Source organism: Adelges cooleyi, unplaced genomic scaffold (assembly GCF_023614345.1).
Source record: "Adelges cooleyi isolate 19-005CV unplaced genomic scaffold, UGA_ACOO_1.1 ACOO_flye_CR_arks_rails_tigmint_CR_PRNA_106, whole genome shotgun sequence".
Lineage (NCBI taxonomy): Eukaryota > Metazoa > Arthropoda > Insecta > Hemiptera > Adelgidae > Adelges > Adelges cooleyi.
Genome location: NW_026095759.1, coordinates 477,919 through 490,963, shown reverse-complemented (window position 1 = coordinate 490,963; position 13,045 = coordinate 477,919). Strand labels below are relative to the sequence as shown.

The 13,045-nt window shown below is 32.4% G+C and overlaps 2 protein-coding genes across 2 annotated transcripts; both read right to left on the bottom strand.

Annotated features, from left to right (window-relative positions):
• Nucleotides 1-2,482: 2,482 nt before the first annotated feature.
• LOC126837294 (E3 ubiquitin-protein ligase MARCHF5-like) lies at nucleotides 2,483-3,343 on the bottom strand. Its single transcript, XM_050571140.1, has one exon. The coding sequence runs from the start codon at nucleotides 3,341-3,343 to the stop codon at nucleotides 2,483-2,485; it is 861 nt and encodes a 286-aa protein (XP_050427097.1).
• Nucleotides 3,344-3,437: 94 nt separating this feature from the next.
• On the bottom strand, nucleotides 3,438-10,636 carry LOC126837286 (uncharacterized PE-PGRS family protein PE_PGRS54-like). Its single transcript, XM_050571132.1, has 5 exons — nucleotides 10,605-10,636; nucleotides 10,004-10,171; nucleotides 7,999-9,941; nucleotides 7,725-7,933; nucleotides 3,438-3,539 (listed from the first exon to the last, which is right to left on the bottom strand). The coding sequence occupies exons 1-5, from the start codon at nucleotides 10,634-10,636 to the stop codon at nucleotides 3,438-3,440; spliced, it is 2,454 nt and encodes an 817-aa protein (XP_050427089.1).
• Nucleotides 10,637-13,045: the final 2,409 nt, after the last annotated feature.

The window sequence follows — 13,045 nt, the reverse complement described above, 5'->3', positions numbered from 1 at the left end:
AAGAACAATTCATATACATTTGGAACATTTTCGACTATTTTTAAAAAAGCCATAGAGCATCGTAATTTTAAGTTGAAAAGTTTGTACATTTTTTGGGTGTTTTTCTTGACTTTGATGGGGAAGGGGTAATATTTTTTTATTTTTTGCCCCGAAAAATTACCTTCCAGGTATGATTTCTGATCTATAGAGTTGCTACACGAAGAAATCGGTTCAGCGGTTTACAAGATATCGTGGGTCCAGACACAAAAATAAAAATAAAAACACATCATTGTAAAAACAGTACCTTCTCAGCTCCGCATCGAAGCTAAAAGAAAAATCTAAATGCTTATAAAATTTTGTTGAAAACAAAAATAAAAAATCGTCTTTTTACTTTTTAGTCTCCATAAAAAAGATGCAAACTATGTAACACAAAAAAAAAAAAATTGAAATCGGTCTGATAGACACTTCAGAAAATGACTTCGTTTTAATTTTTATTTGTAAAAAAAAATTGACGCTTTCCGTTCCTCTTAAAGTCATTAGTCATCACAAAAATAAAATAATTCAAAATGCTTTGTAGGGTTTACAGTTGTAAACATTACAACATATTAGTGTTTTTCTTATCTCCCAAGAACATACATAGGTGATAGGAGAAGTAAATGGATAAAAATAATCAAGTATGTGGTATGGCTACTGAATAAGGTTTTGTCGAAAATATAAATTATACATATTAATATTACTATACGTATTAAGTGGACAGATATTCTAGGACCGGGAGCTTTTGTTTGTTCTTGTCATTTTAAGGATGCAAATATTCATAATGGATTAACTTTATTAGCTAATTTGTCCAAATGATTTGTCTAATAATTTCCCATCTCCTATAAAGAGTAATCTTTTCTCCTGTTACAACAACAACATCTAGTACACAAGTTTCTCAAAATAAAGTACATTAAATAAATAGGAGTAATTTCTTATACATTTTAAGAGCACATTCTGAGATAAGCGATTCCAAAAGTAATTGAGTCAATTGAAACAAACAAATTTGTAGTAATAGCATCAACATAAGACAGAATTTTACGGTAAATTGTAGTTAAACAATTTTTTATGCTCTTTCTCTGGTGTTCATTCGATTCAGTTTTTTATTACGAATTCAGGTATTCCCAAAATCACGGTTTTGAAAAAAAATGGACATAGCACACCTCATCGCCCATTTTTAAGGAGTAAAGTGTAGGCAATTTTTTACAAAGATCACGTTTGTAAAAAAAATCCAAATATTAATTAATATAAATTGACTGGTTCATAATAAAAATATCACCCTGTAAATAAATGAATACAAATCTTTCAAATTTAAATTATGTGGAAAAAAACCATTTGGCGGGAAAATCCTTATAATACAATATTAATATCATAATAAAAATAAAAATTTAACTTTAAAAAGTGCAATTTTTTAATAGAAATAATTAACTAGTTTAATTCTTGACATAAATTTATAATAATTCTTTAACCCTAATAACCGTATAATTTACAATGCTCTGTACAGTCGCTCGCTCAAAGAGAATATACGGATATAAAGACAATATTATGGTTGGGTTAAAATAAGATGAGACTTTTTTCGATATCCGACACAGTGAGCACACAAAAGTGGAGGGAAACGAGAAAAAAGAGAAATTTTCCCAGAAAAAATATTTAAATAGTGTTTATGCAAATCGCAAATTTATGTATATAATGTATCCGCAATTTGCATTTTATTGGTAACCCATCTCTTTCTCAAAAAGAAGAAGAAAAAGAAGTGTACGGTAACTGTTTCTTTTTTTCCCCCTTTTTTTTTTGTCAAAGGATTTTTTAACCGCCACTTCCTACTCCGACGCGACTACCAGTTCCGGGTTACCGACTACTCTTCTTGGTTTATCTTCCACTAGAAATGACTTTGGTATATAACGCACTGTACTTGGCAAAGAACGTTTTTTTTTTGTTTTTTGGGGTTGGACAAAAAATTAAAGCCGGTCTCCGTATAAAATATACCGTTGGCTTTAAGACGACTCGACAAAAGGTCATAGTGAATTTGTATATTTTATTATCTTAAAACAAAAACTCTCTATTCTGGTGAATATGGGTTTTTATAAACTAAAACACATTTACAAAAATCAAATAGTTCACTTCTTATCTTATTTTCTAGTGGAAAAGTATAAAAATATTGATAACTCTTCAAGGTGTACCTAATGTTTTTTTCTTTTCCTCTTAACTCGTTTACCTTGAAAAATCTAATATATCTTTTAAACTGTATACAATAAAAATAAAAATTGGTTATGATATGTACTATAAACTTGTTGACTTGTAAGTCTTACAACGTTTTATACAATATTTTTATTCAAACAACATAAACTCCTGAGCGATACAATATATTTATTTTTTATTTTTTTATTTTTCACAATATGTACTTGTATGTACAATTTCTAGTGGTGATTTTAAAACTCAATATCGATTGGATAAGAATTGTTAATCTTCGTCATCGTGCAGAATCTGGATAATCAGCAACTTTACGAGTTCTATTTCGTATTGCATTGTGTTGTCTTTGATATATTGTTAAAGCGCCTTTAACAGCAATAAACACCAATCCACCCAATAAGGTTTTTTGAATATTTGAATAAGAACTATAGTGGAACAACACATTTCCAACTATTTTTGCTGTTGTCGGCAACAATAAAGCTACATAAGTTCTCGAGTTAAACTGTACCGAGTGAGTTGTATTTACCATGTTCACTGGTTCACATAAAATTGAAGGCATAATATTTCTTAATATGGGAAAATTAAAAGTAAAGCGTTGAATTGCTAATAGTAGAGTTTCTTCCCAGTTAATAGTTCTACTCATAATCAGAGAAAGCGGTATGGCGGGCAACATCAGTAGTAGTAAAGATGGATCGGTATCTTTCAAAATAATCATTGCTTCTTCTTTGCCTATTACCTGTATAATAGTAATTGCTCCGTATAACGCTGCAGTCAAATAACATGCATCAACAGCAACGCCAAATATTAGAAATGGACTTAACTGATTGGATATTTTATCAAGCTCATTCAATGACTTGACAATGAAATTAACTTCGTACATAATAATAATATTATATTCTGTCTTACACAGTGGGCAATGCACTTTAATAGTGGAGTTTTCTTTTAGTTTTTTAGCCACCCAGCATTGAACGCAATCTTGATGTACCCAACGAGTAGATCCCCGACATTTGCATGGCGATACCCAATCGCTTCTGCCTTCGAATTCATCATCGTCGGTTTCAAAACACACCCAACAAAATTTTTGTTTAGAGCTTTCTTGTTTGTACGTAGATGGATTAATAGTAGTATTTAAATTTGCCATTGTTTACCTTTATAACTTCTTTTACTCGTAGACTATTGGTATTCAATTTTCTCGTGCCACTATTTAGACACCTTTGCTGTGTGAATAAACAATATTAGACAGCAAATTCCACTAAAAGCGACTGGGTGTGCGTGTAAATGGATATTTTATTGGAAATATTCAAATGCGGTTTGAATTCTGTTTCTGAATATGCAATCTGTTTGCGCATTCAACACAACCATAACAACACTGTTTACTGCAAATAGTTTTTGTTTTAAGCCAGTTCACGCCGTAACAATATCTACCTATTATAATTATATTCTACACAAAGCGCGGTTATAATATGTTTGACTAAAGGTGTAATACAATTTTGACACATATTAAACTATTGCTGTACAATATTTCTGCAAACATTTTAAGAGTCGTCTTGGCAACCGGTATCAATGGCCGGTGATGTAATACAATTCCAAATCAATCTCAATATACATACATCAGTGGCTAGAACATCTGGAAAGCTCAGTGTCACTAAGTGTGATCGCAAATCTTTCTAGATTGAAGTCCGCAAAAAAAAAAATTATATCATTATGTTTACTATTGGATTAACGGCGGGGGGGGGGGGAAATAGTACCATTGATATTTTATTGAAATAGTCTTTTCATATCGCACTAATATTCTATTTCATATTGCACTAATAGCTATCAAATAGTTTAATGAATTTCATAATAAATAATTTTAATCACGATTATAATCACATTTGTTGCTTATGTGTAGATTTAAACAGATACTTGATCCTTTTTACCATATTGTACAGAATATCATTCCCCATCTGAAGCCATTTCTTCATCATTATTAATTATTCCTAGTAAGGTTTAGATCATTCCGCACTTCATCCATCTGTATATTATGTGTGGGGTGCGCCAAAGTAGTCTCTCTTTCTTGGATTTCTTGGTCCAATTATTGTTCTTATGCCTTGACTTATATACTTGTGTTATTTGGAAACTTCACTAGGTTATGTAGGAAACATTTTTGATTTTTTATGTAAAAAAATTGGATTTTAATATTGAAAAAATTGTAAATTTAATTAATTTAATTACAAGAAACTGAAATTTTAAAATGAAAATCGATTTCTTACATAGCACAGTAAAGTAGCCAAAGAACTAGAATCTCTTTACAGAGTTGAAATTGGACCATCCTAATGTTTTGTTTAACTCTTGGTCTAAAATAAGCCAAAATAACTTTTACTAATAAAAGAAATTGTATGTAAATAAAAAATAGTACCTTGAAGCCACACAAAATAACCGGAAAATTAGTTAACATGGTCGAAAATTAATACCACTTTTTAATTAAACCACTTTTTGCCTAAATATATGCCTATACAAAACCCCTTTAAAACCAACTGCATGCAATCCCAAAAATATTTTAATTTTGAGTTTCGATAAATTATTATAAGAATACCAGTCTATAAACGAAAGACACATATCTGAATAAAGTGGCTATCATAAAATCTCTATCCCGTGATATTTAATTATTAATAAACAGAAGCTTGCATAAAAACTCTAAATGCATTCAAAATTTCTTACCTCAGCACTAACCTTAATGTCACATATTTTACAATACAAAACGGATTTATCTGTCGAAAATACTGTTTTGCCGAATTATTTTACAAACTTGTTAAGCCGATAGATAAGTTTTTGGTTTTGGTCTAGGCAAAGCGAGTGATCGGCCAGGAAAACACAAACACTAATTTTATATAATATGTATTATGTATAAATAAAACCATCAAACTAAGGTATCTCAGGTCCAGGAAATCTATTTAAAATTATATTTTATTTAAATAAAATATTTATATAAAAAATAGTTAAATGTGCAACTATATTTTTTAAATATAAACTAAGTATTGCTATAAAACAAATTTCTATATTAATTAGCTATATTTCGAATGATTATCAAAAAACATTCAAACTCTAAGATGTCCCTAGCCCTATTCATCATCATCCCAACTATCTCCCAAAATCGTTTCACCTCCACTCCAACTACTTCCACTAAAATCATCTCCACCGGAAGACCATTTCATAGTGTAGATTAAATCGTCTAAAGTTAACAATCGTGCCTTAACTGTTTTTGAAAAACATAATTACAGCTGTTTGCCAATACTATATACAACACGTTGAAATGTCGGACTGTCGGTCATAGGTGACAAGCGCAGTGAAAGTGTTGATGGGTCAAGTGCCTTAATACAAGAATTACAGATTAAACAATTCTTATTATTATACATTATAACTATTGACAGTGTAATTTTATTAGGCGAATTGATATAGGTTAAGTACTACCAAAAAAATTATAAATATTATAAAATATCATAAAATTATATAATGTACAGTGTGATCGACTTATCGTGAACCACTCAATATCTCATTGGATTTAATGAATAATTAAATTGTTTTCCTATAATGTTCTTATACAAATGGATCTCAATTTCTTACATTTTTTTGTTTTTAGTACATTATTCTCAATTGTATACGTTACCATTTAAGTTTTAAAAGTTGCTATCAAAGAAACTAAGGGGAGGAGTGGGGTTAAAAATAAAAATATATTATATTGAGTGGTTCACGATAAGTTAATCACCTTGTATTATATTTTTAGAAAATATTCCAGCCATAAAAACAATAAATTAACATACGCGAAAAAAATTAAAAATGGATTTACAATAAATTTATGTACATATTTATTGAATGATATTTTTAAAAATGTTTTGTTCTATACATTTTGTCTACACATTAAAATTTCTAATTTTAAATTTTGTGTTTATTAGCTAAAAATGAATACGAGATTAAGCGTTTTGGGTGTTATGGATCCGAATTGAATCCTAATATTCTTCTTGCGATTCAATATGATCCTTTTTTGAGGATCTTTAAAAATTGTCGATCGCGTAACTTACATGCATTTTCCATTTGTTGGATCTGTTTGTCTAACCGAAGCAGGTATCCCTCTTTGGCTTCACTTTTTGGGACACCACAACTATTGTCAGGCTTTGTTGTTACTGGGCGAGTAGGGCTGTCATCATTTTTCAACGCGAAACATCTGAATTTATCGCATAACGGAGCACTTTTATTTCCATTAAATTCATAATCAAGAGAGCATTGTGTTGAACACAGGAAATCATCGTCTTCGGTCGTCTTTTGCAACCACGTGCGAACCTGCCCAAAACCATCACACAATTAACGTTAATATTAGATAGTTTTACATATTTTGTTTCGTCGTGCTAGAGCCATTTGGCCAAAACTAAGACTATAAAAACAACTTCATTATCAAACGCCTTATTAACTGTAAATGCACAAATATGAACATTTTTTTTTTAACGAAGCTGTAATGGCTCGACTTGGAAAGCAACTTCCAAAAGATTTCAGATCCAGGGAAAAATTTACAAGGAAATGGACTCTTAGCTACCGCCGACAAGTATAATGATATATTTTATTAGTTGAAAAATGCCAAACACATTCAAACTATCTTCCCAAACGCCCAAGCTTCGATAAAAAACATACTTTGCTCATGACCTATGTATTAAGCCATGTATACTGTAACTTCTGACAAAATTAAGTTTTTAGTAAATAATATACCCCTCGATTTTTTAGACTGTGCTCAAGCATTTGAATATGGCGTATTATACAAATTAAAATTTTTATTGCTATCTCCGTACTATATTTTTATAAAACCATACTCAGAAAATATTTGTCGTGTGACAGGATAATGATCTATCATCTACTCACCAAATATGTTTATCTTCTGATCATTACAAAGTTTTTACGGCAGATATTTTATACTACTCACTGACTTCTTCCTTAATATACACCGTCAACACTGTTGTTCTTGTGACTAGTTAAAATCCTTATCAAGTTAGCATGGAAATAAAATTAACGCATAGATCAAACAATGGCGAATTAAAATAAATGCTGAACAATTTGCGCAAGTCACTTTTAAATTAAAGAGATTTCTTTGAGATTGTCTAAAGCTAATTATGAATAAAACCCATATTTCTGTACAAAATAAAATACATATTTAGGTGTAACGTTAGATAAATGTTTAATCTGGGGTCTTCATCTAAAAAAACCCTCAGCTATTATCAGGCTACAACTCCTTCGCCCTATCCTTAATTCCAAAATGTCTCTTCAAAACTAATTTCTAATATATAAGTCTGTTTAGTCTTATGAATTTGCAATTTGGGTTCCTGCTAAGCCTTCTAATATGAGGTAAATTCAATTATTCCAATTAACTGCACTAAGAATACTAACGCATAGTTCTTGGTGAATATATAACTTTTCTTTACTTAACGAATTAAAGTTAAATACAGCTACCGAACTATCTAAAGTAGTGTATAATTTGAACGTGGTTATAATGATATTACCTTTAACTCGTCTTGTTTCCTCAAATGTAAATCCTTGGTATTTATTCCAGGGCACGTGGTTTTTAGATCCGTTTTATCCGTAAACGTTACACCTTTTTTTGACGGTTGAGCTTGGGTTTTCCGCGTCTCGTGTTTCCTAATACATTCAGCCAATAGTTCAGACATGTGGGCCTGAAATTCATGTTCCACTTCTAAGGCAAGACGTCCATCTAAAAATACATTTCTTATCAACCTTAGTACTAATACATGTATAATGTACTAATACATTACTTACCATCGTCTTTTTCCGTTTTATCCAACTCTTGTCTGCCGTCCTGGTCTCCAGGACGATGGCTCATGTCTTTCATAGTTTTTTCGTTATCTTTTCCTGAAGAATGGATGTCTGGGTAAGTTGTTTCATGCTCAGTATTTTTATTTGTGCCACCAGCACCGACACCAGCTGTATCACTTTTTCCATCAGCGCCAGTTCCGACACCAGCGGTACCATTTATCCCACCAGCAGAATCTTTACCACTTCTTCCACTAGCTATTGCTTTACTATCTTTTCCACCATCAGCACCTGTGCCACCTTTTCCATCAGCTTCACCTTTACCGCTTTTTCCACCATCGGCATCGTTACCACTTTTTCCATCAGCTATTGCTTTACTGTCTTTTCCACCATCAGCACCTGTGCCACCTTTTCCATCAGCTCTAGCTTTACCGCTTTTTCCACCATCGGCATCGTTACCACTTTTTCCACCAGTGCCAGCTTTGTCACTTTTTCCACCAGCAGCATTTGTTCCACTTTTTCCATCAGCTCCAGATTTACCACCTTTATCACCATCAGCATCTTTACCACTTTTTCCACGAGCCCCTGCTTTACCACCTTTTCCATCTTCAGCACCTGTACCACTTTTTCTGTCAGCTCCAGCTTTACCGCCTGTTTCACTATCAACATCTTTACCTCTTTTTCCATCAGCGCTAGCTTTACCGCCTTTTCCACTTTTTCCACCATCAGCACCTGTGCCACTTTTACCATCAGCTCCAGCTTTACCACCTGTTTCACTATCAACATCTTTACCTCTTTTTCCATCAGCGCTAGCTTTACCGCCTTTTCCACTTTTTCCACCATCAAAACCTGTGCCACTTTTACCATCAGTTCCAGCTTTACCACCTTTTCCACCTTTACCACTTTTTTCAGCACCACCAACACCAGTTATACCACTTTTTTCATCACCTCCAGTATTACCATCTGTTTCACCAACACCAGCTCTACCGCTTTTTCCATCGGCACCAGATTTAAAAGATTTTCTACCTGCAACACTTGTACCGCTTTTTCCATCAGCTCCAGTTTTACCACTGTTAGCATCTTTACCACTTTTTCCATCAGCACCAGATTTATAAGATTTTCGACCTGCAACACTTGTGCCGCTTTTTCCATCAGCTCCAGTTTTACCACTGTTAGCATCTTTACCACTTTTTCCATCAGCACCAGCTTTACCTTCTTTACCACCAGCAGCACCTGTACCACTTTTTCCATCTGCGCCAACTTTGCCGCCTTTATTACTATCAGCATCTCTAACACTTTTCTCAGCAGTGCCAGCTTTACCTTCTTTCCCAACAGCAGCACCTGTACCACTTTTTCCATCAGCGCCAACTTTACCGCCTTTTTCACCTTTTCCACCATAAGTACCTTTGCTACTTTTTGCACCAACACCAGCTGTACCGCTTTTTTCATATCTTCCTTCACCACCACTCTTTTCATCACCTCCAGTATTACCATCTGTTTCACCAACACCAGCTCTACCACCTTTCCCATCAGCACCAGATTTACCGTATTTTCTACCTGCAACACCTGTGCCACTTTTTCCATCAGCTCCAGCTTTACTAACTTTTCTACTAATTGTTTTCCCTGCGTCCGCACATATATTATCTGTCGGCTTTTCTAACCAAGGCGCTAACGCCGAAGACAAGTATACCTGCACTTCTTGTAATCGGTCTTTGGGTGACGACATAGTTGTCTTACTATTAGTAATACTATCTAGAGTTTTGAGAATAATGTTGGCTGTCTCAGAAGTATTTACTACACTTATATCACTGGTGATTATTTGCAGCACGCTGTTCATCACGGTGCTTATGAATTCTTGTCGCCAAGCCGGCGAGTTGCATTGTATTTCAAGACTGTTAAAATATTTGCAGAGACTTGCTATCGTATGCTGTTTTGGCATTGATGCAACTCTGAAAAACTTAAATATGATATAACATAACATAGCTAGATATCAGTCCAAGAAGTTCCCTACGTTGGTCGCATGTCGCCTGTGTCGAGTCTGGTATTCATGTTATCTTTCGTGCATTTTTTTAGTTCGGCTCTTCTTTGCGCATCGCCCACAAATATGTATCCTTTTGGTGTAGATAGTAGTTGTTCGTGTTCCAATTGTGTCAGGCAATTCCGGTTGATAATAGTCTTCCTACAATATGCATGGTAACAGCACGGCTTGTAGCATCCTCGCTTTATTGCTTTCTTCAATTTTTTGACGCACTTGTCTAATATTGTTACATCTCTCCATGTAGACATTTTTTTTTGTACAATATATTTAATAAAGTTCGAATTTTGAAATAATAATAGACCTTAAATTTTAAACTAACAAGGTATAGCTAATTAATATTGGCCAGCTATTATCTAAATATGTATATATATATATATTTCTTCTGTCCGTGTGTAAGTATTCAAACTCCTCCTAAACGGCTGGACAGATTGTTATGAAATTTTGTGTGCGCGATTAAGTTGATTAATCAAATTTTATTACATGGTAACCACCATGATTGAAATATACAAGGTTAAATTGAATTAGCACGGTTTTTTGGAAAAACTAAACTCCGTAAGGTTTATTATGAACATACTTTAACTCGACACTCTCTAATGCTCTCGACATTTTCGTTTTGGACATATGGCTACTTACACGCATACGATGTTAATTTTTTACATGACTACTCAACTCCCTAACATACAAGCAAGCACCAACTAATCAATCGTTTAGTTTACGTTTCCACTGAGAATAGTCTTGAAAGTTTTCTAATGCAATCTTGGCAATATTTTGGACGGCCCATCGAGAACGTATTGATAGTGTGGGGCATAATCCAGTTATGGTATAAAATTTAACCAATTTCATCCACTTAGAAACGTGCTTGACGCGTACTCAATATGCTTCAACAAATTGGAGTTCAAATTCGTGTCACCCGATAATTATTGTAATACTTAAATATGGCTAAAACTAACGCTGAGCGAATGAAATAAAATAATTTTCTAATTTAATTTGATTGTACATATTAAGTATATTTTTTTCATGCCTTAAATGTTGTAATACTATAAAACTAATATCGTATAAGAGGAATTGCGAGTGGAAAGGTTTGGTATTTGAATAATAAACACAGCAAAAATAAATTAAGTGATTGCATAAAGTAATCACAATTATTATAGATTATATTATAACATAGAGTATAATAAACAGTGTGACACTAACACAAGTTCCTCGTAAAAGCTATACTGATAATAAGACTCGAACCCTTGGCTAAACTATTTCCTCGTTATTGCAACATACTCATTTATATTATAATGATAAACAACATAATACTATTGTGACTAATATACCCTGTTATATAAAATATTAATTATTATTCCAACATTAAATTCTACCAACTCCAGTTTCACTTTATCTGCTATTACTCGCAACACGCGCACAGTTTTTTAAAAGAAATTTCAAAAGGCTACGGCTCTTTTAATTTATGTTATAAACTTCAAAGTTCAATCGAATTAATTTTTACTATAAAAATAGCTTATCATTCATACCTAAATTACTATACAGGCTATAAGAGATTCCAAAATCACCCCTCTCTAAATATTCCTACCGAAGGGGGAAAAAATTAAAATGACCTTACATACGATTCACATAGATTGTTTTTTCATAATTTTAGAAAATCGACCATAAGTCATACAATTTTAAAGACTCCGTATTTGTCGACGTTAGGTACTCATTATTATAAGGCGAGTTCTATATTATTAAAAAAAATTATCTCATATAAACTTAACCTATGTTAGTATCTTTGAACAAATTAATACATTATGACATATCAAATCAATTTATATTTACAAGACTGGATAATAATGCTCACGCCCCTGGCACTTTAAAGATGATGACTGCATATGTGCGTGAAAGGGGAAAGGGCTAGCTTGACTAAGATAGTTTTGTTGGAAAATTTAGTTAAGTATAGCAATTCTACTTTACTATTAAATGATACATTCAATTGTAAAGTATTATTTCTGAGATGCAAACTACATAAATACCACAAAAATAAGTTTGGACTTACATCTAGAGAGAAACTATTTCTTAGGCGTCTATTTTTAAAACTAGCTAAAAACACAATTGTTCGAAAATGTGTTTTATTTTTTCTAAGTGGCCACATCGTATTAACATTGCTCCAAAAATTATTCTCGCTAGTCAAAGTTTAAAAGTAGAAAAATTTGAAAGTATTGATTAGTGATTCCTGAATTTAAGGGCGATGGAGTGATTCTTTGAAAAAAAAAAATTACTACTGGTCTTTAAAAAAAGTGTGTATGTCTTGGTCCCTTTTTAGATCTACCTTCGGTCTAATCTTAAGACTTAAAACAATAAAATGTCACCTGATGTCGTGAAATACTTAATATCAATAATTCCCAAAAATATTTTCTGGAGACAGACAAATTATATTTGAACTGTTCAACAAAATAGAACCTCTAATGGCTGTTTTAAAAACAGTTTTTTGTGGTATTCCACTCTTTTTCGAATGACCAATTCGTCATTATATTTTCTGCAATACAGATTGTTTCTTTATTTTTTTTTTCATTTATTAAACTACAATAAAAATAATGTAAAAACGATTTACTGTTATAACTTCTATTAAGTTACATAAAAAAGTATAGGTACTAAATTTCACAATTCACCGGGTAAGCATATTTTGTAGCGTCAAGGTACCAAGACGTATAATATTTTATTTGTGTATAGTCAGTCGTCGCAGCTGTATCGCAAAAAAGGTTGTTGCAAAAGTATAGTTTAAATATTATCAACTAATGCCACCGAATGTTAAACAGTTTATACAATTTTCACTATTTTCCACAATTGTTACTCTCGAGTAAAAAAATATCAAAAAAGTATCAAACACCAAACGTTGGAAATTGCTCTACATTTTCGGCAAATTCTTTTTTATTTAAAAAGTTAATAAAAGTCTATTGCATTTAAAAAAAAAAGCTAGTACAATACGGCCGGGGTATAGTGTGAAACCATCCGACCTTTGGCCAGTGGCGTTTT